This window comes from Felis catus, chromosome B2 (genome assembly GCF_018350175.1).
Source record: "Felis catus isolate Fca126 chromosome B2, F.catus_Fca126_mat1.0, whole genome shotgun sequence".
In the NCBI taxonomy this organism is placed as follows: Eukaryota; Metazoa; Chordata; class Mammalia; order Carnivora; family Felidae; genus Felis; species Felis catus.
The window spans coordinates 80,949,019-80,975,520 of NC_058372.1; the positions used below are offsets into that span (position 1 = coordinate 80,949,019).

Genomic DNA, 26,502 nt, shown 5'->3' on the forward strand with positions numbered 1-26,502 from the left:
TTTTCATATAATGAGTGTTATTTTCATGAGTAATTAAAAACATTTAATGGTCATTTGCCATTAAACATTTCAGGGGAAAGTGTTTAGGATTTTCTAATCATTAGGATTATTATTTGCCATCCTCATCCCAAACTGACATTTTAAGTTTATAACACTTAAATAATTTTGAAAGAGTTGATCAATATTAAAAACTGGCTGTACAATGGCTACATATCATCTGTCTTAGAACAGGTTGCACTGCCACCCCAAATTCCCCCTCACTCGAAATCTATAGCGGTCTGTGACAATTCAGGCAAATGACTATCAAACAACCATAGTGTGTCTCAGTTCCAGGGTTTTCCTACTGAAGGTATTGTAAATGAAAAGGGTAACAATCATAATCTCAAGAAATATAAAACTTAAGAGGAAATAAGGAAGGCTTGCTGTTGGTGAGGTCAGTCCTGAATTATAGCCAATGCCTTTACTGTTGAGCACAGAGAAAAGCACTTGCACTAGCAGATGCTCCTGAATTGCCTTAGAGCAGGCTTCTCATTCCCAGTTGAAGGGAGAACACTTGGCTATAATTTCTCATAACTGGAATATCAATGGCAATAGTAAACAGAGTTTAAAAGGCTGAGCTCATCAAGCCTCTGAGGAATCAAAGCAAATACCAGAGGCTGAACTATCTGTTACTAAATGCCCTCATTAATACTTGACGTATTTGAGGGGGAGAAAGTGGGAAATTTCATCCAAAGGTTCTGGAGTTTCATAAAAGCAGATATACAGAAAAAGTCATAAAATAAAATAAGATAAGATAAGACAAGATAAGATAAGATAAGATAAAATAAAGTAAAATAAAATGACTGTATTCATTTACAATACCTTCAGATTTAGGGTCACTTACTATCATATATAATAAGTTAACATATATGTTTAATGTATGTGTGTGTGTACAGGCATTGTGAGAAATAAAAATATTTCCAGATATAAATGAAGATCAAGGATCTTTATCATTTAAATATCTCAAGTGGTTTGTGTTAGTTAAGTTGATGGCTATAAAGGGCTTTCAAATTTTTATTAATGACTACAAAGATTCTCTAAAATTTAAAAGATTTATAAAAAATGAAGTAATAATAAAACACCTTTCTGGAATGAAAGGTACCAGTACATTTTACTGTAAGTTAAATCACTTTGTTTATAATATATAATCTGTAATTTTACATAAATATGAACTATAATGTGATATTTTTATGACTTCAGATATATGGCATACTCATAAAATTTATTTGAACACAACTGAAAACAAATCAACAAATACCTCGTAATTCTCATTCATTTTAAAAATATATAAATTACATATGTCAAGTCTATTGATCTGAATAACAGAAAAAACAATGGCTGAGCTGCCACTTTTATATACTTGTTGGTTAAAAGTCTGTACTAGTCACTAATGGTTTAAATTATAGCACTGTCTGGATCATTTTGAAAGAAAGTGATAAAGAGGTAAGAGGAGTTCAGAAGAGCATCCAGAAATGTAAGATGAAGAAAATCTTAGCAAGTGTGATAGAAGCCCTTCTAGAATTTACCCATGTGCTTAGTAAACAGTCTTAAGCATATTTCGCAAAAATAAAAATCCAGTGGATATTACAAAAATGAAAGATGTTAGAGTCATCTATGTATGTTAGTGCCTTATGTGATGCTACAGGAGTGACATTTTGTTGCGGAAATATTTATTAGTAAGTATTAGTAATTATAGTAAAATAATTAGTAAAAAAAATCTTTTTGACCTTATTGCTAAAAAGGAGTCACTATGATTCACTTTAGAGACAGGGATAATGACAAAGTGTTGTATTACACAGTTGATACTTCCTTATTAAATCATATATAAAAACCATATAACATATATGGAGCACTACTGAATTAATCAACTTAGTTTGATAAATTATCCTTCAAGTTAACCTAATAATGGCATCTATACTTTTTTCTCCTAAGTATTTAAATTCAAGTGCCAATGAACTTTTCTACCACAATTTTAGGTGAACTCATAAAATTACTTTTGCACTGTATATATATTATAGTTAATTCTTAACTTCTGCCCATTATTCTCCTTCAAAGAGAATTCAAATGTCAAGTCTTACCTGACCAGGTTCTGTTCCAGTAACAGTCAAGTCTTGGATGGACCTACGTCTTGGCTGTCCGTTGCCTTTTAAAAGATTAAAAAAAAAAAATAGAATACTGAGATCTATTCAAACAGATAACAAGGTTGCTACTGCTATGTAGGAAGTTGGAATTTGTTGCTCCTTGGATCTACACAAAATGTTTGTGGGAAAAATAATTGAGTTTATTGCTTAAAAAAAAAAAAGAGAGAGAGAAGAGAATGATGTAAGGAAAGGAAGAGAAACAGCTGTAGAGTTTTAACTCAAAAATTGCTGGTCTACAATAAAGTAGGTTCTAATACAATAACCACTCCTACCACACGAATAGCTGCTGAACTCTCTTGCACCATCTTCTGTCATGTATTTAAATAGATAAATGCTTGTGGGCCAGGGCTGATGATGGCATCTATTTCAAGGGTCTTACGTTACAGTTTCTACAGCAAGACAGCTAGCCAGCAGGTTGTATGATGTGACTGACTTTAACCAACAGCAGTACCTTGTTCATTCAAGGCCAAAAAAGATGCTTAGGTTTAAACTTATTACAGAGTCACACTTACTTAATCCCATTAGTCTTTGTCAGAACCTAGCAATTTATTATTGGAGAACAACTCTTAATTTCCTACTGAAAATCAATGACTCTCATTCCATTCTCAAATATACAGCTTGTTGAAAGTTGTATATTGGGCTATTGTGTTAATCTTGCTTTAGGAACTTCCATGCAAATAATAATTTAATCTAAAAATCAGCTTATGAAAAAATTCTACAAATGTAAGTTTTTAGCAAAATAGAATAAATTAAGCAATAGCTTCACTCAGCACTTTTATTTGGGAATAGGGCTGTTTATATGGTATATCCAAGATGAGAGATCAGCTGTCTAAAAGGAAACACCAAAATATTGTAACAGCTGACACAATACTCAAAATTCTTTTGACTCTGAAAGCTATATTATATAATTTCTTAGTGAGGAGGCAGCACTCAGAACATGTGCTCTAACAGTTCTGGCCTGATTAGCAGACAGAATTTGTTCTTATAATTTTATATTTCTCTAATCCTAAATTTCTTATTTTAAACCAATCAGCAATATAACTTAGCATCTTAATCCATACGACTCCATTATTATTTTGCATGTAAACTAAAAGGACCTTACAAAAGAATAATGTTTAATGCAGTAATACATGCAGTAAGCATAAAAACTCAAGTTTATAGCCAACTCAAATTTATAAGGACATCATCACTTTTTTTTTTCATTTTAAGCTATGTTTTAGAATTCTTTGCATAATTTTAGCTCAAATTTACTTCAAATTCCATTTTATTCCAAGTTCCAACTTTTGAATACGAATTAAAATAACAAAAAAAATAGCACTTTTATTGAATCAGGCACACTAATATACTTTTGTGATAATTTTTAACTACCCCCTTTTCCCGGGGACAAAAAATCCCACCACCATGAGTAATAAGCAATTTTAGGCACATTTCATTCAACACAATCATTCTAAAATTAGCCTAGATGAGACAGGCTTGTAAAAGTGTCTGGAATTCTCTTTTCAGATTAGCAACATTTGTGAATCTCAGGAACCACCCAGCACATGTGTTTAAAAATCATTACATCACCACTACAATAACACCAAAAACAAAATCAAATCTAGGTAGGGGTAGAAGGGGAATAAAAACTTTTAAGGAAGTAGGGTAAATAAGAGGTGACACAGTTAACAAATGCCATAAAATGAGAAATCTTCAAGCTAAAACATGAGTCAAAGCAAGCAATATTAGGCAATGCATTTTAATTAGCATAACCATGGCAGAAACCATCTGGCAAACAGTTTAGACAAAGCAAAAAAGGACTGCAATCAACAAATACTTGTTGCTCCAATACTGTTTTTAAGTTTTAGAAATATGAATGTAAAAAAATAAAATTATTATTGCAAATGAACACTGGGTGTGTTCTTAGTAAATTTAACTTAATGCTGAATTTTCTTTGCAACTAAATACTAATTTAGAAACTCTCTTATTTTACATTTTTTTTATGGTTCTTTGCAATGTACATACCTATATTACACATGGTAGTATAAATGAAAAAAAAGTAGAATTGAGGGCCAATATGATATCAACAGATGCCTGATCAAGGAATCTGAATCCTGCCAATGATGTCCTGAGTATTCATTGTGTAGTAAGTTCCGGAACTTTCATGACTTATGATAGAGAACAAGTGATTATTTTTTTAGAACAACTTTTCTAAGTAACAGCAACAAAACAGCTACATCCCTAGCCCATCATAAGACCTACATTCCCCACCCCCCAAAAAAGAAAGGGCAGTTGAAATAGCTTATAGGTCAATTCAGTTGTTTTTACAATAATGTCACAAAAACAGCATCAGTCTCTTCAAAAAGCTGCTCTTAATAAGTACAACTTATTTCCTGAACTGGTATTTGAACAGAGTCCTTCCCAGACAGCCACTTCTGTGGTTTTTCTTAATGGTTTAAGTAAGCTCAATGTTTCCCTTATCTTAACTACTCTTATTTTTCTATCTCCCAAACTTCCTGAGACCCTTTTCATGTAAAAATCAACAGTACATTTTCCTGGAGACATCTCTTAACCAAATGTTGGAAAATTTGAGATTCATAAGTTTTGAATATTGAAAATTGTGGGACACTGTTCTCTTGATGTGTAAAATACATAAGATTTTAAAAAATTGTATAGCACTACACTGCATTATATCACTGCTTCATGGTAAACTGAATATGTAATTTAAAAACATATGTTCTCATTTAGGCTGCCACAAATTTCATTTTCTTTTACTTATTTGTACAAATTCTGGCTTATTCCTTAGAAGGAACGCCCTTCAGGGTGGGTTTTTTCCTCCTATCAAAGGAAAGTATTATTGATGAGTTTTGCTTTCTGATAAACCACCGTTATTAGGTTAGAGATCAACTTTTTATATTACAAAAAGTGATCTTGATACAATATAAAGAGACTACCTAAACATTCTCTTTAGGGTTGGTTACATGAACTTTCCTATTTAATTAGGCATAAATACAGAATTTCATTGAAGGTGAGGTGGCTACACATGGAGAAGCAGGTATATTTCAGCATAGCTCTCCTTGGGCCTCAGCATCCCTAATTCAAAGGTTTACAGCTGTTAATGACACCATATGTCCAAGGTAGGTAGGAACTTGAAAGATTTAGAAAAGTTTACTTCTTTTTATCTCACTGTTTCTACACATTAGCACTACACTATTCAGGGGGAAAAACTACACCAATAATTTATGTACTACAGTTAAAGGATTAAAAAAAAATTTTTTTTAACGTTTATTTATTTTTGAGACTGAGAGAGACAGAGCATGAACGGGGGAGGGTCAGAGAGAGAGGGAGACACAGAATCTGAAACAGGCTCCAGGCTCTGAGCTGTCAGCACAGAGCCCGACGTGGGGCTCGAACTCACAAAGTGTGAGATCATGACCTGAGCCGAAGTCGGACACTTAATCGACTGAGCCACCCAGGCACCCCTAAAGGATGTTTATAAACATTAGTACCTACTGATTCTTGAACCAAATACAGTATTAGAAAGGTTATATTCTTAACCTGATGGGAGAAAGCAAGATAGTGCCCAAGGGTCCTTGAACAGTATCAGCCTCCAGCTGTCCAGCATTCTACAAAACCCTTACTGCACCCTGCCTCATCTGTTTGCCAATTACCTAAGATATTTGAAACTTCTAAAAGAAAAAAAACTTTACATTAGTATTAGAAATTCAACTACCCATTTATGTTTGTTAAATATATTTGGGCTTTTCCATACTCCTCTTATGCTACTTAACTACTCATCATATTCTTGAAAAGCAACTAATAGAGGACTAAATGTGTCTGATTGAAGTTAAAAGTGAATATTCATTAAATTTTTGATATCTGAATGCAGCTGAAATCATAAGGACACCTAAAATTTCACTTTTAAAAAATTAAAAAATAAGTTTAATGTTTATCTTTGAGAGAGAGAGAGAGAGAGAGAGAGAGAGAGAGAGAGAGAGAGAGAAACAGAGTGCAAGTGGGGGAGGGGCAGAGAGGGACAGAATCTGAAGCAGGCTCCAGGCTCTGAGCTCTCAGCTCAGAGCCAGATGCAGAGCTCGAACTCACAAACCATGAGATCATGACCTGAGCCGAAGCTGAATGCTTAACCGACTGAGCCACGCAGGTGCCCCCCCTCTTTTATTAGTGTTTATTTTTGAGAGACAGAGAGAGAGAGACAGAGAGAGAGAGAAGAGAGTGAGAGAGTGCGTGTGCAAGCTGTGAGCTCAGAGCCTGATCTTTCAGCTTTAAGAATAATATTACAAACAAAAAATATCAATTAAGTTCAGGCTCTTCAAGGACCTGGGTAAAAACATTTTATATGACTGACTAAAAGACATTTGTATATTCAGTATTATTATTTAATATATCCTTAAAAACAGTACGTAAGAAAATCATCTTTGGTCAAAGCATTCTACGATTCTAAAATGTTACGCCATATTATTTTAGCTTTAAAATACATATACTACTAAAGTACCACTGTTCAAGGTTCTCAAATAGCACATTAAGGCAAATTCTTATTTACAGAATAAATGAGAATTTTCAAGTGTTTAAAATGAAGTCAAGCTGTATAATTTAGTCTGAACTAAGAAATTCATAAAAACTGTTTATTTGGAAAAATTTACTTTTGTAAGTCTCATATTGGAAACATGTATCATTTCAGGGTAGCAATTAATCTGGTATAAACTATGTATAAGGAATTTCATATTAGAAAGGAAGTGCAGAAGACTAATGTTTCAATTAAATCTTTTACAGGTGGATATATATGTATGGATTTGTTAGTACCTTTTTCAGTGGCTTTCAAAATGCATTATCACAGGTGATTTCCTGAAGTGCTCTAGCTACTCACACAAGGACTCCAGAATAGTTCATCTTTTTTGATTACCAAAGCTAGAGCCACAAACAAAATTTGCATAACTATCAGAGTCTCCTACTCCATGCTTTATTTTTTTTAAATTTTTCAAAAAAAAAATTTTTTTTTCAACGTTTATTTATTTTTGGGACAGAGAGAGACAGAGCATGAACGGGGGAGGGGCAGAGAGAGAGGGAGACACAGAATCGGAAACAGGCTCCAGGCTCTGAGCCATCAGCCCAGAGCCTGACGCGGGGCTCGAACTCACGGACCGCGAGATCGTGACCTGGCTGAAGTCGGACGCTTAACCGACTGCGCCACCCAGGCGCCCCATATTTTTTTTAATTTTTAAAAATGTTTATTCATTTTTTGATAGAGACACAGAGCACGTGGGGAAAGGGCAGAGAGAAGGGGAGACACAGAATCTGAAGCAGGCTCTAGGCCAGGAAGAGGTACAGAAAATTGTGTAGCTTGATCCATAGGAACTCGTGAGGTATTAAAGGTCCATTTCTGCATGACCTGAGTCACTACTAAATTAATAAATGCTAGCCATAGGTTGCTTGCTCCTCCTCATTTGAATGATGGCAAGTATAAAATAGTGCTGAAGAGCAAGCAAACAACATGATTTGAATTTGTTTACCTGTGACTAGATTAGGGGTTTTAGTCACTCTAAAGATGTATTTAAAAAAAAATTCTTTAGAGTAACAGTGTGTATTTTACAATTTTAAAAACTTGGTAACTTTTAAAAAAATTCAAGAAGCAATATACTTTAAAAAGATAGATTTGTATTTGCCAATAAGTACACATAAAAATTTTTGTGATGCTTAGATGAACACTCTTACTAAAAGAGGCAGTTCAGGAATGCCTAGATAGCTCAGTCAGTTAAGCACTCGACTCTTGATTTTGGCTTGGGTCATGATCTCATGTTTTGTGGGATCCAGCACGGAGCGTGCTTAGGATCCTTCCTCTCTGCTCCTCCCTGCTCATGTACTTTCTCTTGCTCTTTCTCTCTCTCAAAATTATAAACTTAAAAAAAAAAAAAAATCAGAATTAGAAAAAGAAAAAGAGGCAGTTTATTCCAAGAAGTACATCAGACTCAGTATACTGCACCTGGCCAAAGGAAAGTTATTATTCAAACTACTTACTCATAACAGATAAGATAAAAAAAAAAACCTATATTAAAAAAAATGCTTACAACTGGGATCCAGTGCTAATGAATACCAGATTGGGTATATCAAGAGGCACTGTAATACCACAAAGAACTTGTGGGAAGCTGACTTTGAGGAAAAAAAAAATTCTAGAAGGTACTAAGAAATTTTGGGAATTAAGTAATGCCCTCCTTTATAGTTAAAATGGCCATGTAAGACATTTGAAATATTCCCAAAGCATGGGTTATATTTTCATATTTAATTCAATTTAAAAATAAACCTAAGAACACATTAATGTTTCGCTTTTATGTCCAACTGTAGTAATTCCAGTGCTTATATTCTTTCATTAAAGAAAGCGAAGCTGATTAAGTTAATATTTGGATATCTGGGGGGGGGGGATCAACAAGAATATTTAATAAAATGTATTAATGAATACCATTTCTATTTGAACAGCATTGTTGCTCTGACAAATTAAGAGCAGAATTAAAGTTTCCTGACTCCATAAGGTCTCAGTTACCATAAAAGAGGGTCTGCTGGCCAAAGAGCTCTCTTTAATGTGAACACTAAAGAGGAGCAAGGCAGAATTGCTCTATCTTCTCTGACTCAAACAAAAGAGGAGAAAATTGATGTGATTTGGTGTCCGATCTAAGTTGGGACCCTAGCTATGTGTTTCTGGGAAAACCACATAAAACCCATTTGATCGAAGTTCCTCATTTGTAAAATGGCTGTAATTTTATCTGGTAATCCAGTTATAAGACAGCTATGGACATCAATTAAGATGATGTACTTTATTTAAACTACTTTAGAGTCACACAGAGCATCTATGTGAAACCAGTTTCTCAGCCTTGCCACTGTTGACATTTTAGCTGGATAATTCTTGGTTTGTGGAAGATTGGTACATTGTAGGATGTTTAGCAGCATCCTGGGCTCCTGCCTACTATATGCCCCCTGCCACTTGTGACAACCAAAAATGTTTCCAGATGTTGCCAAATATCCTGTAAGGAGCAAATTCATTCTGGTTGAGAACCACTGAGACTATTCTTTCTCTTCATTCTCCCTCATTATTGTGTAAAGTACTGGCTACATCATTCGTTATGTGTGTGTGTATTTGTTAATGCTTATTCGTTAAGACATGGATTAAGATTATATTGCCATTTACCTAACTTCTCCTGATTCACTCAAACATTAATGATAATCACAGTTTAAAAGTTTAAATGTTGCCACTTTTTTAGTCAAAATATCACTCCCTTAAACAGCACCTTTTGGTATGGAGGTAAAATGATTGCAAGTTCTGCAAGCAGGCCATGACTCAATAAGTAAAATTACTATGTGAGAAGTGGGTTAACTCCTCTCTGAACAGCAATAGTGGTATTATAAAATAAATCACTTTGAAAAAATAAACATTAATTACGCTAATATAGTCTTATACAGACCAAATGCCAGGATCCTAAGAATTGTGTAATTTCTGTATTATACATATTTATAATTTATACAGATTTTATATGTATCCTAGTTCCTAGCCATGGGAGGTCAATAATAGTTTGTTCAGTTAATAGGCACATATTTATTAAACGCAATGTGTGAGGCACCGTGCCAGATAACTCTGATACAATCAATAATAAGTAACAAAGGCATGGTGTCTATTCTGTTTTCATTTTACTATGGGAGAAAAAGACCTCTAGATATTCAACTACAATGCTATGCTAGAAATACAATCACAAGCAATACACACTGCTGAAGAATTCACCAAAATCACATCCATGAATGTGTGTAGGGAAAACTGTGTTTCTTTTTGGGAAGAGGTGGAGGAAAACCTAAAGCAGAGGAATAAATAAAAGATATATATTATTTTAAGTTTATATATTTATTCTGGGGGGAGAGCAAGGGCATGTACACATGAGGTGGGGAGGGGCAAAGACAGAAGGAGAGAGAATCAGCACAGAGCCTGATGTGCAACTAGATCTCATGAAACCTGCACTGAGATCAAGAGATGGATGCTTGCCTGACTAAGCAACCCAGGTGCCCGAATACAGGATCACTTTGGTGACATACATTAACCGATATATGCCATTTAAATTTCTATCAAAAATGGTAATTTAGATTCATCTATGAAATTATCACCATGAGAAGAAATAAAAGCAATTTACCAATTTTAAGACACTGAAGTACCATGTGTGACTTAGGTATAAAAACATGTAATTTGCAAAAAGATTCTCCTAATAACACATAAGAATCAGAATTGACCACGATTCTTTGTCAAGACACCATGCAAAACAGCAAATCTCATTTAATTTTACTCTGTTTCTATTTTCTATGTTAAGGCAACATGGTATTTAGCAATTCTCTTTTCTCAACTTCGTATTTCACTTGCTACCAACAGAAAGAGGCTCGGATAGGAAGCCTCAAGAGAGTCCAAAAAGGAGAAACCAAGGAAGGAAAAGAGCCCAGGACATCAAATATTTTTAAATAGTTGTTTCCTCTTTCTGCTGAGAGAAAACAACGTCTTGGTTCAGCTCATGTGTGCTCACTTAAAAGCAGGGAGGACGATGGTAGAATTCTGGGCTAGCATTCTCCCTTGTGTGAAAAGGTTTACTTTGCCTTCTATTTTACTCTCATTTTTGGAGATTTAAGGTATCCTGTCAAGCCTGCTTCATTGTATATAAATGTATAGTTTTCAATCTGTCTCCCTAGTTACTGTATGCAGGTGTCTATTTTCATGTCCTATAAAGATTGGAGCAAGAAGCATTTTATAAGTACCAGGGATCATTATTCCGGTCCCACAGCTATTAGACCAACTCAGGTGGTCTTTGATACCTGATATGACGATCTCAGGGACATCCAGAATGTTGCCAAATGAAGCAGTTTTACGGTGGCCCCGTTTAGGCTTGGAATAGGCTGCAAAAACATATATATACAGTATACATGCAAACAACCACAAACAGTAACACAGAAAATGATTAACTATAAAAACAGAATAATTTTCAAATAGCTATGTTAATAATACTTCATGCAGAATGGCATGCAGGACTGTCTAACTTTTCATCCATGCTTGGAAAAGGCGTGATTTAGGAGAAAACTATCAATCAAGACGTGTCACATACTGGTTTTAATTAGGAGGAAAAAAAAAGGACAGAGACAAACAAAGCTGCAGGATAATGAGGAAGCAAAATTTCAAACATGTTCATAGAAACAATCTACCTAAGTGAAATCACTGATAAGCAATGGGGAGCTAGGATGAAAGTGGGAAGGGAGAGAGGAGTTAAAAAGAAATAAGCTGCCATATTTTTTTAATTACACAAACACAGGAATATATATTCCAGATAGACGTTTCTTGAAGTGTGCTATAAAGTAAAATTCGGTGATTAAATAGTAATTATTGAATCAAAGAATGAAATGTATATGCTTTTATAAATATAAATATTTACACATACTTCTATTAAACTGAGTGTTTACTGTAGTTTTCAAAGTTCAAGGTGCATTCCCATTACATGTGAACAGTGTTAGAAGCTGGAGAATTCGAATCTTTCAAAGTAAGACAATTCATTAAAAAAAATCTGAATTGTATGAATTCAATGGATGTTCAACAGCATCTATTCTACATTTAGAGAGTGAGATAATCTAAATGTGTGTGGTTGTTTTTTAACTAGTGAAATATCACTTCTGTAAAGAATAATAATAAATGAGTACCTGACTAGAAAACTGACACTAGCAAAGATACAAAACTATAATAATGCCACTTATTTTAAGGCCATTATCTTAATAATGCCACTAGCCATCATTACTTAGCTGATCTAACTTGAATGACATCCCTGAAGGGAAAAAGGTTCCCCAAGAGTGAAGGTATGTCCTGTGTGCGCTATTCACCTGACACTACACTGAGAAGCCCTCACTTGACAGAAAAACACTTATGACGCAGGGACCAGGAAGGCTTGTTAGTGGCTAGTGAGCTCCATTCAACTTGATTATTTATGAAGATTCATCCATGTGGCAGAGACTGCGAGTCCCCTTCCAATCTCTGTCTTTCCCATCTTTCTTAGCAACAGAACTCTGACTTTACTCAAGGCAGCAATGTTCCCAGATAAAAGATCACAGATCCTTCTTTCCCGTGCAGCCATCTGTAGCCATCTGACCATATTATGATGGCCAAAGGCATATATGGAAGTTGTTAGGGGGAACTTCTGATAAAGATCTTTGAAAGAGCTTGGGCATATACCCTTTGGCATTCCCCTAATTCTCCTTTCTTGCTGCCCTGACTGTGGATGTGATGACTAGAATTGTAATAGTTATTCAGCAACACAAAGTCTTTGAGGAGACAAATCACACAATATGGCTTGTGGCACAGAGACAGAGAAATTCAGCTGCCTAATGATCATGGAGCCTACCTTCAAATTTCTTTATTTAAAAAAAAAAAAGCTTAGGTGTTAAAGACATAGCTATTTTGAATATTCTGCTATATCTAACTGATTCTAATGCTGATACAGTCAGTGATCATAATTAGATGAAGACAAGTACAGTATGACATTCCTCTGGAAAACTTTCTGAAAAAAGCTCCACACAAAATGAGAATATTCCATTTACAAAAAAAAGAGAAAAATACCTAAAAAACAAAACAAAACAAAACAAAAAACACACAAACCTGGTTAGCTAAGTTAAAGAATATATACGCTAATATACATGAAAATACACATGTATACACATATATGGCTTAAAAGACCAGAGGTAAATATATAAAATTGCTAAATGCTTCTCTCTGAGTGGGACAATTATAGAAAATTGTGGGTTTTTTGTTGTTTGTTTACATTTCCACATTTTCCACAAAAGAAATGTATTTACTTTTATAATTAGCTCCCCTCTACTCCTGGAAGAATTGGAAAGAAAACAAATTAAACCAGTATTACGACCCTTGAACAACATGAGTTTCAACTGCATGTATCCAATTACATGTGATTAAAGAAAAGATACAGTATAGTACTATAAATGTATTTCCCTTATAATATTCTTAATAACACTTTCTTTCTCTAGCTTATTTTAAGAATACAGTATATAATACATATAACATGCAAAATATGTGTTCAGCAATTGTTTGTATTATTGTAAGGCTTCAGGTCAATGGTAGGTTATTAATGGTTAAGTTCTGGGGTAGTCAAAAGTTACATGTGGATTTTTGACTGCATGGCGGGTTAAGGTCCCTAACCTCTACAATGTTCAAGAGTCAACTGTAACTGTTTTTGTGCTGACCAGTACCTCTGTAATTAATCATTTTAAGAAGTGAAAAAATGGAATTCAAATGCTAACTTTTCCAAGATTGAATGAAATTACCGTGATCTTTTATATTACACTTATCTATTTTTGCTACCAGAAGGAGAAGGAGCAGACAGTAAAGCCAAGCGACACTTGGATCTATAGTATATTTTTCTGCTAATTTCAAAACAAAATATTTGCCATTATGTGAAGTTAGCACAAATTCTAGTAGAATCACTCAAAATCCTCTGAAACATACTAGTTTTGGCAAAATTTCAATTTCCCACTTAAATGTTCAGCTCATGTTTGAGTTGAATTACATTTGATAAAAATATAATTTATGATCCAAATAATTTTACAAGTCATACCTGCCTTATTTGGAACTGGAGAAAAACATAAATTATTGTTAGTAGCTTAGAAAGTCTACTGTAAGCCCACTTCCTGCTTTAAAAAAATTCATAACACAAAAAACCCCTGACATCGCCATAGGTGAAACAACTGAAACTACTCTTTCCACTCCTCTGCAGATTTTTACTTCCTTTTTACCTGTTGTCGCAGCAATCCTGGCTTCTATTTCAGACATGTCAGCACTCATCCTCTTGCCCTCAGAGGTGGGGGGCAAGCTCTCCACGCTGCTCCCACGGGAAGCTCCCAGGCTTAAACGTCCCGATTCACTCTGTTAAAATTACAGGTCAATTTGAATTATTGAAATTCTTTAAATTTAAAAATCCTGGGCAACCTAGGAGGAGGAAGATATCAACTGAGATTCTTAGAGATTCTGTGCTGTTCTGAAGGAAAAAGGAGGTTCTAAGGGAGAGCAAGCTACAAACACTGCCTTTAGGAAACGGCAGTCACTAGAGTTGGAAGTTAAATGCTACGATTATTCTTTAACCTAAATGTATCATGTAAGATGAATAAAATCACTACTTAACATACTTTTAAACCAGTAACAGCAAAAACATAATAAATCTGAACAGTATGAAATGACAGACTGAGGACAAACTCCTTTAACTGAGTAGTAGAACCAAGAAATAATCATCTTACATATTTAACCATTAAAGTTAGGGAACATCACAGGGAGGGAGTTGCGCTGTTGGCAAAGGCAGCCATAATCAGAAGACAAAACAATTTGATCGGTAATAAACAGTAGGAGAATCTCATTTTATGTCTCTATTCTTATCTGCTTCAAGAATAAGACTCAGCACTTGTATAATGGAAGATGCCAAATAATTAATTTTAGTTAGCATAAAGTTATGACTACTAGTAAGGTCATCACACAATTTTACTTTTAGTAACAAAACAAACCTGTTGCTTTGCCTGATTTTTCAACAATTTTGATTCTAAGCGTTTAATAGTATCATTTGTTGCAGGAATTTGCTCCATATTAGTGTCACTTTTATTACTGGTATTTGTAGAAGCGATGTCCATGAATGAGCCTAGGAAAGCAGAAACATTTATGACTACAGGTTGGAATAATACAGATGCTTTATTCAATAATATGTAACGTTGGGGCGCCTGGGTGGCGCAGTCGGTTGAGCGTCCGACTTCAGCCAGGTCACGATCTCGCAGTCCGTGAGTTCGAGCCCCGCGTCAGGCTCTGGGCTGATGGCTCAGAGCCTGGAGCCTGTTTCCGATTCTGTGTCTCCCTCTCTCTCTGCCCCTCCCCCGTTCATGCTCTGTCTCTCTCTGTCCCCAAAATAAATCAACGTTGAAAAAAAAATTAAAAAAAAAATATGTAACGTAAATTATTTTCTAAACTAACAAGACATGAATATGAACAAAATAAGACTTTTCAAGTCAATAAAGATATCCAAACAAATCCATTTTAAATGGAATTTTAAGGATAGCACAGAAAGGGAACCAAAATGCTTATTAGTCTTCTAATAGTACAAGGATGACTTTAAGGTTCTTAGCCTGAGCTGGTAAATCAGAGTGGCTATTAATCAAGATGGTGAAGACGATGGGAGAAGTAAGTTTGAAGGGACTATCAGAAGTTTAATTTGGAAAACATAAGTTTGATTTCCTATCAGGTATCAAGCAAGTAGGTGGATATAGGAGTACAAAGGTCAGGTCTGGGATGGAGCAAAATACCAGCAAATAGATGGTATATAAAACCACGATACTGGATGAGATCATGAAGGAGATGAGTGTAGAGAAATAAGCGAAAGGCTCAATGACTGAGCCCTAGGAATACTGACATGTGTAGGTTAGGAAGATAAAAAAATAACCAGCCTAGGAAACCATCAGAAAAAGTGGCCAGAGATGGAAGATGAAATCTAGGCTACTATGGTATCCTGATGATCAACTGAAGAACATGCTATAGAAGGAGAGAGTAATGAACTGTGTCAAATGTTACTGAAAGTCAAAAAAGAAGAGAACTAAAAATCATTCATTTCAATTTAGTTATGTGGAGACAACTGGTGACCTTGACAAGAGCAATTCTGGAGTAGCGGTATAATAAAAGCCTGAATGGACTGGGCACAGGAAAGAATGGGAAGAGGTAACAGAATGTAAGTACAGACTATACATGACTTGGGAATGATTCCAGTAGAAAGACTAACACTGATGAGGCAAGAGACTGAGGGAAGAACAACTGGGAAGAGCAGATGGGATATAGTGCACAAGCAGACACGCCTGCCTTTGGTGAGAGCATGGAGAGCTTAGCCATTTTAACAGAAGAGAATGGAGAGCAGAAGGGCCCAGATACAGGTAGGTGGGCAGATGTAGTGGGGCAGCTTCTGGAAGCTACCTTTTCTGATTACTCCAATTTTCTCAAAGAAATAACAAATGGGATCAGCTGAAAGTGTGTAGTGAAGAGATGTTTGAAGTTTGAGGAGAGAGGCTAAAGTATACAATTAAGTCATCTAAGAGAGAGGAGATAGACTAAAATATGGCACAACTATCCAACGTCATTAAATCACTAAGGCATTTGAAGACCTTAAACATGAGTTGTCTCCAGACACATTCAGCTGCACTGCTATAGACAAGGGGAAACTGAGTGTCAGATTTAACAAATTAAGTTTAGCCAAACAAGCTTAAGATAAGAAATTATAATAACCAGCTGGAATTAAGTGAAGGGAGGATGAAAGGAAGGACCTAAGAGAACTGTGGCTCAGTAAACAGAAGAATCAAAGGACTGAAGGTCACAGCACTTAAACAGAGACAGGGTTTGGAAGCAGTGGTAGAAACACATGATGGAATTTTAGAGAAGTGCATTTAAGAATTCAGTGCAACTCAAAAGATTTTTGGTAAAAATGGAATTTGGGAACTATTAAACCAGATTAAAATAAATGCAATTATTTAGATCAGTAAAAATATTTGTCGGTAAAAATACAATTTTAAGTACAGGATAAATATTGTATATATACACACACAAGCCCTTTTGTTTTAATTAAATTAACAATGAATGCTTAAAATGCCATATAATTTGAGAGGCACAATTTTTCTAAGAGTTATTTCTATGGTTTTTGATGATCACGAACTTCAATCCCACTACTACTTGATATTTAGAAAAGTAAGGAACTTTGAACTAAAAATAAGAGTTCTTAAATAAGAGTTTCTATAGACACTTCTACAAAGACCAAAAAGTAGGGTGTTCATGATGAAGAAATACGTTGTTTTTTATATTTACAATAATTTCTAATATTCTTTGATGTAGCAGTATCTGTGTAAAAACGATTTTTATTTTTCAAATAAAGAATGACATTCCCAGCAATACAATATCCCATCTTTTTATATATAACTATGCAAGAATTCTAAGACTTGGAAGCAAGTCTTTAGTAACTCTTTAATCTCGGTACCTTCATGAAGAATGATGCACCAGGAAACTCAAACTGCAGTCAATCATATGAAATGAAGAAATTAAAATGCAAATAGAGACATCATTCATTGCCTCTTGATTATAATTTCATGGGAACAGAGACACAAAAAAATTAGGTTATTACTCTTCCAATGTATCCATTTACCTGTACTGGTGGCAGAATTGCTCTGTCCTTCATCTGAGTACTGACAAGGATACTGTAATGGCTCATCTGCTCCTGGAAAGTACTATGTATGAAAAAGTAAATTACAATTTAAAATTTCTTTAATACAAATTAAATCCTGTAAGAATTAACTTGCAGAGTACACATTAATTATTTCTTTGTTCTGGGATTTGAAAGTAGGAAAATGCTGCTTTATTTTCTGTAAGGCATACACTGAATTTACAGATACCTAAACTCAGTATGTTCCTTAAGTTTTTGATTTTACAAAGATGATGATAATGTGCTACTCTTTTGAATTTCCACTATGATCAATGCCATATATCCACTTAAGTATCTATTTTACATAGAGCCTAGATAGTTTTGAAGAAAACAGCATACATTTCTGTAAAGGAACACAGGAAATAGTATGACTCCTCACAATGATATAAAACGTACTTATGTTCTCATAGTAATGATATAAACTTCTGAACTGCTGAAATTATTGTTAGTCTGGCAACTGAGCCTGTTATGTCATAGAATAATTGTTAGAACTAATATTTTGACTATCAGAGATAGATTATGGCTGTTTCTCTATAAACTGGAGATGTAATATTGGAAATTTTTGCTGGATAAATATTAGAACTTAGGGAAAAAAGGAAGGTCTTCTTTTCAAATCAGACAAAGCAAATATAAGTACAATTATAATTTGAACAATTTATGTATCCCAATGTTTTCAAGTATCTGACTATGGCGACCAAGTTGTTTTATTATGACCATATCTTTAGGGCCTGATGTATAGCTGGTATCCACACATGATGGGAAGTTTTAATCAGAGTAGTTCATGCTTGGTTTCAATAGAATAAACAGATCTTTGGCCATTTAGGAAGTATATATTTAAGGAGTTTGAAGGGTTCTTCTAGTGAGCAAATTGTTCTGAAATTCAAGGACTTTTCATAAGTATGTAAACTTTTTTTTTTTTTTCCAACGTTTATTTATTTTTGGGACAGAGAGAGACAGAGCATGAACGGGGGAGGGGCAGAGAGAGAGGGAGACACAGAATCGGAAACAGGCTCCAGGCTCTGAGCCATCAGCCCAGAGCCTGACGTGGGGCTCGAACTCACGGACCGCGAGATCGTGACCTGGCTGAAGTCGCTCAACCGACTGCGCCACCCAGGCGCCCCAGTATGTGAACTTTTAAAAGTCAAAGTAGCGCTTGATAGATTTTGCTAGTGCACCAAAAACCAGAGCCCTAAAATTATTCAAATAATTCTAAAAGTATTTGTTTATAGACTAAGACATTTTGATGATCATTTAACAGGGTTCTTCTAAATTTAAAAATTCCATAAATCCTAGAAGTTTAACTTTTTAATGGCAAATGAAAAGCTAAAAATATGCAATGAAAAACCAGAAGGTAAAAATCATTTAAATAAAGGTGTCTGGGAATGCAACCATTCTATTGCCCTGCAGATAAATGATTGTTTGAAGAAGATCTGCAATCAAGAAAATTTAAAATTTAGTTTGGCAAGTATTAGAGTCAGAATATACCTAAGTCCTGTAAAGACATTTAATTCAGCTTCTCTCACATTACAGATGAGGCAACAGGCCCCCAAAACAAACACATTTGTCCACTAAGTTACACAGGAGGAAAAACCAAGTCCAGAAACCTAGTCTAGCTATCTTTCCAGTATAAAGAACTAGACTTTTTTTCTTTTCCAAAATAACATTTCTTCCTTTGATTATAGGAGTGATAAGTACCCATTCTAACTTGGACAATACAGAAAAGTATAAAGCAGAAAAAAGCAATAATGTCTCTTTACTTCAAAATCCCATTCAAACTCAGTATATATCAAATTCCCCTAAATCCAAAGCCCCTCAAGAGAAGGATTATACCCGCATCAAGTGAGTCATTATTTTCACAATCTCCTCCATTGAAGGGCGCTGAGAAGGATCTTTAGACCAACAACGAGTCATCAGGCTCTCAATGGGCTTAGGTAAATTTTTGATCAGTGGTGGTCGAGTACCTATAATTGAAAATTAGAGGGGGGGGGGGGAAAGAATGTATTTACCCAAAGAATGGTGTAAGCTTTTTATATGTATTTCCAATACAGTAGTTATTTTATAGTTCTTGTAATTTAAGATTTATTTTGGAATAATAAAAGTACATTTTTTTTGGTCTATTAGGTTAACATATTTTCATAAAGGGGAAGCTATACTTTTTGCAAAGTTAAATTAAAATTTTTATATGCATTATGGTTAAGAGTGAGACTGAGAAATAATATTTCTTTTGTTCTAATATTGTTCTTTTAACAAATAATAATGGCTTAGTGTTTTATTAAGAAAATAAAATGGTGGCTTGAGGTAATCTTCCTTGAACTGTATTTTCAGATTTACTGTAAAAATTTCAAATGTGTTTGAAAAATCTTCCATAGCAGAAAAGTCACATCACTGTGGTATCATACTCACTGACCTCCAAATGACTCTTTTGTTGGTGGCAGACATTTTTTGGCTGCTGTGAATCTGTCATTTCACAAGCTGAAAACTATCAACTTTTACGTAATTACCAAGACTGTAATATTATTAGTGAAGGTCCCTATCTTAAAGAAAGCCTCAAATATAATGAAGTTTTTGTAATTTCACCAACTAACAAGTTAGTCTTTATTCCTTACTTCACTGTCAATTATTTACTGACAACTGACAGAGAGAGCATGAAACACTGTCTTGTCAGTGCTCTAGTACTCTCTACAATGACATTAAAGGTAGTAAAATGAAAGGTAGTACAGGAAACTGGTAAAAACACTTAAGATTACTCAGATGATGGCACTGTTTGACAAGTCTATTAATGACCTAATTAGGCAGGTATTTGTATGATTTGTGGAATAGTGTATTAAAATGCCAATAAAACTAAAATGCCATAATCAGAATGATTACAGCCAAATGATAAATTAGAGAGTGATGTAAAAATTAGGAAGGTTAAACAAGGTTTCCCTTCATGAAGAGTTTATTTTTCCAAATAAAATGTGAAGTAACTAGATTATGAAGAACATGTATTTTAACATCATAAGTGGTTAGAAACATAACTACAGGTCTAAAAGGAGAGGGAGGGATGCAAAGAAAGAGTTCATATATCAATATAATTTAAAAATATGGGCACCGAGAGTCACAAAGATCTGGATATGAATCCCAGCAATACCACTTACTAATCTAGTGACCTTGGGCAACTTCCTTTTCCTGTTTAGGTCTCAGTTTCCTAACCTATAAAACTGTAAAATGAGGAATAGTACTCCCTTCATAAGGATGGATGAGGAGATAAAAAGAAAGAGTATGTGAGGAACTCTGTTTTGTCTTTACGAATAGCTTAAGTAACAACTCTTATTATTATTCTTTGCTTCCTCAAGAGAAAAGGTTATACCTCCCTCAACTACCTTGATCATGAGAAGAGATTTTACTTATTTATTTAATTTTTAAATTTTATTTTCTCCACAGAGTCCAACCCAATGCTTTTCTATCCCCTGGAGAAAGCCATCCTAGGTAGCTGGCTCTGGCTGTACTGATGGCCTTTCCCAAATCAGCAGAATCAGCAGACTTCCTCAGCCTTGTTCTAAGGATAGGACCAGTCTGGGCACTGCCCTGACTGATTTGGGGGGTGTGGGGAGGAGTGCAGGAGACTGATGGCAGCAAAGTATTCTGGCAACAAAGAACTGGACGTTTTAATGTTAGGGATAAATGATTTTCTTTGAGGTAGACACAATTTTCCAGACAGAAAATATGCAAAATAATTAAAGAAAAATTTCTTTTTACGAACCATTATGAACAGCCCACATGATACGGAAAGCTGGGCCACCAATCTCATCAAAGGGTTTCCGACGTGTTATTACTTCCCAAAGGATAATACCCCAGCTGAAGACGTCACATTTTTCACTGTAATTGCTACCTAGAAAAAAAGGTGGTATAATTTCAAGACTTTTTTCCACATGACTTACAGAAACAACTGTTTTCATACATTTTAAGAGTGAGCACTGTGTACAGGAAGATGCTGCGTGTAGAGCTGAGAAATTACTCTTTGTGAAATACCTTAAGTCTCTGCAACAAATATATTTATTTAATGAATTGAGTGTTAATGCACTAAAAAAATCACCTTAGAAAGTTGGTCATTTTCTACCTTTTCATTCAGAGGCATAGGACCTTTCTTCTATTTATTTAGACTTATACTTTCCCTGGGACACAGTATGAAACATTTGTACATTACTTTCTGTAATTTTTTAATCTTAAATTTTCTTCTCCCATTATTCTTTTGATGGATAGAACTACCCTACTACCAAAGCAGAAGAAATTTCTAATTTAGTGATATGATTTTCTTTTCAATATCTGGCAAGATAAAATTTAATTTGCAAACTTAAAAGTTGTAAGCAGTGAAAATTATGCATAACAAATTTATAGTAAGCAGATTACGCTGCCAAATTTGTAGGATCACTAAATTGGTGGGTGAATCAGCACAATAAACAGCCAAAACCCACAAAAAACCCACTGTAACAACGAACAATTATTATAGTGATAGCTACACATGTACTTAGCACGTGCATTACACATGCAACTAAGCTGCACACTGTAAGCATTAAAATTAGATTACAGTCGGACTTGGGCTACGGGTGCTGACATCTTTCAGAAATGAAGAAGTCTAGCTTAATAGTATGAGCTTTGTTACTCTAAATATTAAAAGTAACTTTTATTTCTGGGCTTTTTTGAATAAACAAATCTTTTTGCTTTCCATACTACAGTAATACTATGTTATTTTAACACACAAAAAAGTATTTTAAATAGTTTTAAAACAATGTATTCTGTATATGAACTTAAAAACAGGAGGCATTATTTAATTTTGTATAATTTAACATTTGCTGGTCCATTCACTTTTTGATTGAATTTTAGGGCAAAATAGGTCCACTCAAGTGACCGTGTGCACAGCAAATTTCTCTTTCCCTCAAGTGGCTATAAACAAAGAAACAAAAATCTTTAAATTCATCAAAAATAAAAGAAATAAGACATAAGCAGAACCTGACTGATTACTAAACATATCTAAATTTTATGGACAGTCTTACTTCTTAATATACAAATCATACATCTTCAGTTCAACTTTACTCATTTAACAGATAGCTTGATGTTTTCATACAGAAACCTATCATGAATTTATAGACCATTCTTTTAGAACTTGCGTGAAATATGGAGATGTAAAAGAAAGCGAACAGGGGTACCTGGGTGGCTCAGTCAGTTAAGCGTCTGACTCTTGATTTTGACTCAGGTCATGATCTCACGTTTCTTGAGATTGGGCCCTGCGTCCAGCTCAGTGCTGACAGCACTGGAGCTTGCTTGGGATACTCTCTCTCCCTCTCTGTCCCTCCCCCCACTTGTTCTTTCTCTCAAATAAACTTAAAAAAAGAAACTAAACATAAGATTTTTCTTTACTTGTCTTTCTTAGTTATCATATTTCTGCCAAATTACTTGTATTCCAAAGGCATGCTCATTTCAACTTTAGATGTCAATTTTTAATTGCTAGGAAACCAATACAAAAGTACAGTTGAGTCTTACTATTCCTCGTATTTATGTTCTATGAAGTTTCTGCGAAGACTGAAATTAGTGAATGCTGAATCATTTGCTCATAGGGGCAATCAGAGTTGGGTTCCTGTGAGGCTCTTAATGTCAACTGGTCAAAACATGGAAGTCTAGAAAACCTCCAAAAGCATGGAGGTTAAAGAACACCCTACTAAAGAATGAAAGGGTCAACCAGCAATTAGAGAATAAATTTAAAAAAATATGGAAACAAAAATGAAAATACAACAATCCAAATGCTTTGGGATGCAGCGAAGGCAGTCCTGAGAGGAAAATACATTGCAATCCAGGCCTATCTCAAGAAACAAGAAAAATCCCAAATACAAAATCTAACAGCACACCTAAAGGAAATAGAAGCAGAGAAGCAAAGACACCCCAAACCCAGCAGAAGAAGAGAAATAATAAAGATCAGAGCAGAAATAAACAATATAGAATCTAAAAAAACTGTAGAGCAGATCAATGAAACCAAGAGTTGTTTTTTGAAAAAATAAACAAAATTGACAAACCTCTAGCCAGGCTTCTCAAAAAGAAAAGGGAGATGACCCAAATAGATAAAATCATGAATGAAAATGGAATTATTACAACCAATCTCTCAGAAATACAAGCAATTATCAGGGAATACTATGAACAATTATATGCCAACAAACTGGACAACCTGGAAAAAATGGACAAATTCCTAAACACCCACACACTTCCAAAACTCAAACAGGAGGAAACAGAAAGCTTGAACAGACCCATAACCAGCGAAGAAATTGAATCAGTTATCAAAAATCTCCCAACAAATCAGAGTCCAGGACCAGATGGCTTCCCTGGGGAATTCTACCAGACATTTAAAGCAGAGATAATACCTATCCTTCTCAAGCTATTCCAAAAAATAGAAAGGGAAGGAAAACTTCCAGACTCATTCTAGGAAGCCAGTATTACTTTGAATCCTAAACCAGACAGAGACCCAGTAAAAAAAGAGAACTACAGGCCAATATCCCTGATGAATATGGATGCAAAAATTCTCAATAAGATACTAGCAAATCAAATTCAACGGCTTATAAAAAGAATTATTCACCATGATCAAGTGGGATTCATTCCTGGGATGCAGGGCTGGTTCAACATTTGCAAGTCAATCAACGTGATACATCACATTAATAAAAGAAAAGATAAGAACCATATGATCCTCTCAACTGATGCAGAAAAAGCATTTGACAAAATTAAGCATCCTTTCTTAATAAAAAACCTCGAGAAAGTCGGGATAGAAGGAACATACTTAAACATCATAAAAGCCATTTATGAAAAGCCCACAGCTAATATCATCCTCAGTGGGGAAAAACTGAGAGCTTTCTCCCTGAGATGAGGAACACGACAGGGATGCCCACTCTGACCGCTGTTGTGTAACATAGTTTTGGAAGTGCTAGCATCAGCAATCAGACAAACAAAAGGAAATCAAAGGCATCAAAATTGGCAATGATGAAGTCAAGCTTTCACTTTTTGCAGATGACATGATATATACATGGAAAATCCGATAGACTCCACCAAAAGTCTGCTAGAACTGATACATGAATTCAGCAAAGTTGCAGGATACAAAATCAATGTACAGAAATCAGTTGCATTCTTATACTAATAATGAAGCAACAGAAAGACAAATAAACTGATCCCATTCACAATTGCACCAAGAAGCATAAAATACCTAGGAATAAATCTAACCAAAGATGTAAAAGATCTGTATGCTGAAAACTATAGAAAGCTTATGAAGGAAATTGAAGAAGACATAGAGAAATGGAAAAACATTCCGTGCTCATGGGTTGGAAGAATAAATATTGTTAAAATGTCAATACTACCCAAAGCTATCTACACATTCAATGCAATCCCAATCCAAATTTCACCAGCATTCTTCTCGAAGCTAGAACAAGCAATCCTAAAATTCATATGGAACCACAAAAGGCCCCAAATAGCCAAAGTAATTTTGAAGAAGACGACCAAAGCAGGAGGCATCACAATCCCAGACTTTAGCCTCTACTACAAAGCTGTAATCATCAAGACAGCATGGTATTGGCACAAAAACAGACACACAGACCAATGGAATAGAATAGAAACCCCAGAACTAGACCCACAAAAGTATGGCCACCTAATCTTGTACAAAGCAGGAAAGAACATCCAATGGAAAAAAGACAGTCTCTTTAACAAATGGTGCTGGGAGAACTGGACAGCAACATGCAAAAGAATGAAACTAGACCACTTTCTTATACCATTCACAAAAATAAACTAAAAATGGATAAAGGACCTGAATGTGAGACAGGAAACCATCAAAACCCTAGAGGAGAAAGCAGGAAAAGACCTCTCTGACCTCAGTCGCAGTAATTTCTTACTTGACACATCCCCAAAGGCAAGGGAATTAAAAGCAAAAATGAACTATTGGGACCTCATGAAGATAAAAAGCTTCTGCACAGCAAAGGAAACAACCAACAGAATGGAAAAAGATATTTGCAAATGACATATCGGACAAAGGGCTAGTATCCAAAATCTATAAAGAGCTCACCAAACTCCACACCCAAAAAACAAATAATCCAGTGAAGAAATGGGCAGAAAACATGAATAGACACTTCTCTAAAGAAGACATCCAGATGGCCAACAGGCACATGAAAAGATGCTCAACGTCGCTCCTCATCAGGGAAATACAAATCAAAACCACACTCAGATATCACCTCTCGCCAGTCAGAGTGGCCAATATGAACAAATCAGGAGACTATAGATGCTGGAGAGGACATGGAGAAACAGGAACCCTCTTGCACTGTTGGTGGGAATGCAAACTGGTGCAGCCACTCTGGAAAACAGTGTGGAGGTTCCTCAAAAAATTAAAAATAGACCTACCCTATAACCCAGCAGTAGCACTGCTAGGAATTTACCCAAGGGATACAGGAGTGCTGATGCATAGGGGCACTTGTACCCCAATGTTTATAGCACACTCTCAACAATAGCCAAATTATGGAACGAACCTAAATGTCCATCAACTGATGAATGGATAAAGAAATTGTGGTTTATATACACAATGGAGTACTACATGGCAATGAGAAAGAATGAAATATGGCTCTTTGTAGCAACATGGATGGAACTGGAGAGTGTTATGCTAAGTGAAATAACTCAGAGAGAGAAAGACAGATACCATATGTTTTCACTCTTACGTGGATCCTGAGAAACTTAACAGAAACCCATGGGGGAGGGGAAGGAAAAAAGAAAGAGGTTAGAGTGGGACAGAGCCAAAGCATAAGAGACTCTTAAAAACTGAGAACAAACTAGGGTTGATGGGGGTGGGAGGGAGGGGAGGGTAGGTGATGGGCATTGAAGAGGGCATCTTTTGGGATGAGCACTGGGTGTTGTATGGAAACTAATTTGACAGTAAATTTCATATATTAAAAAAAACAAAAAACAAAAAAAACCCATAACCTTGTTTTAGGTGTGTTTCTGTTTAAAACACCTTATTTAATATATATTGTGGATTCTTAATATTGAACTCATGG

The 26,502-nt window shown here is 35.1% G+C and overlaps 1 protein-coding gene across 10 annotated transcripts in view; it reads right to left on the reverse strand.

The window, feature by feature from the left end:
* Nucleotides 1-26,502, reverse strand: part of MAP3K7 (mitogen-activated protein kinase kinase kinase 7) — an 86,008-nt gene that overhangs the window by 27,981 nt on the left and 31,525 nt on the right. For 9 of the 10 annotated variants that reach the window (XM_003986379.6, XR_006598030.1, XR_006598031.1 and 6 more), the window contains exons 7-13: nt 21,198-21,326; nt 19,286-19,416; nt 17,399-17,480; nt 14,739-14,869; nt 13,980-14,109; nt 11,007-11,087; nt 2,118-2,182 (exon numbers count right to left, since the gene is read on the reverse strand). In XM_003986379.6, coding sequence (XP_003986428.1) covers nt 2,118-2,182; nt 11,007-11,087; nt 13,980-14,109; nt 14,739-14,869; nt 17,399-17,480; nt 19,286-19,416; nt 21,198-21,326 — 749 coding nt within the window. The remainder of the gene's footprint in view (nt 1-2,117; nt 2,183-11,006; nt 11,088-13,979; nt 14,110-14,738; nt 14,870-17,398; nt 17,481-19,285; nt 19,417-21,197; nt 21,327-26,502) is intronic. The other variant, XM_003986380.6, reaches the window with a different exon arrangement.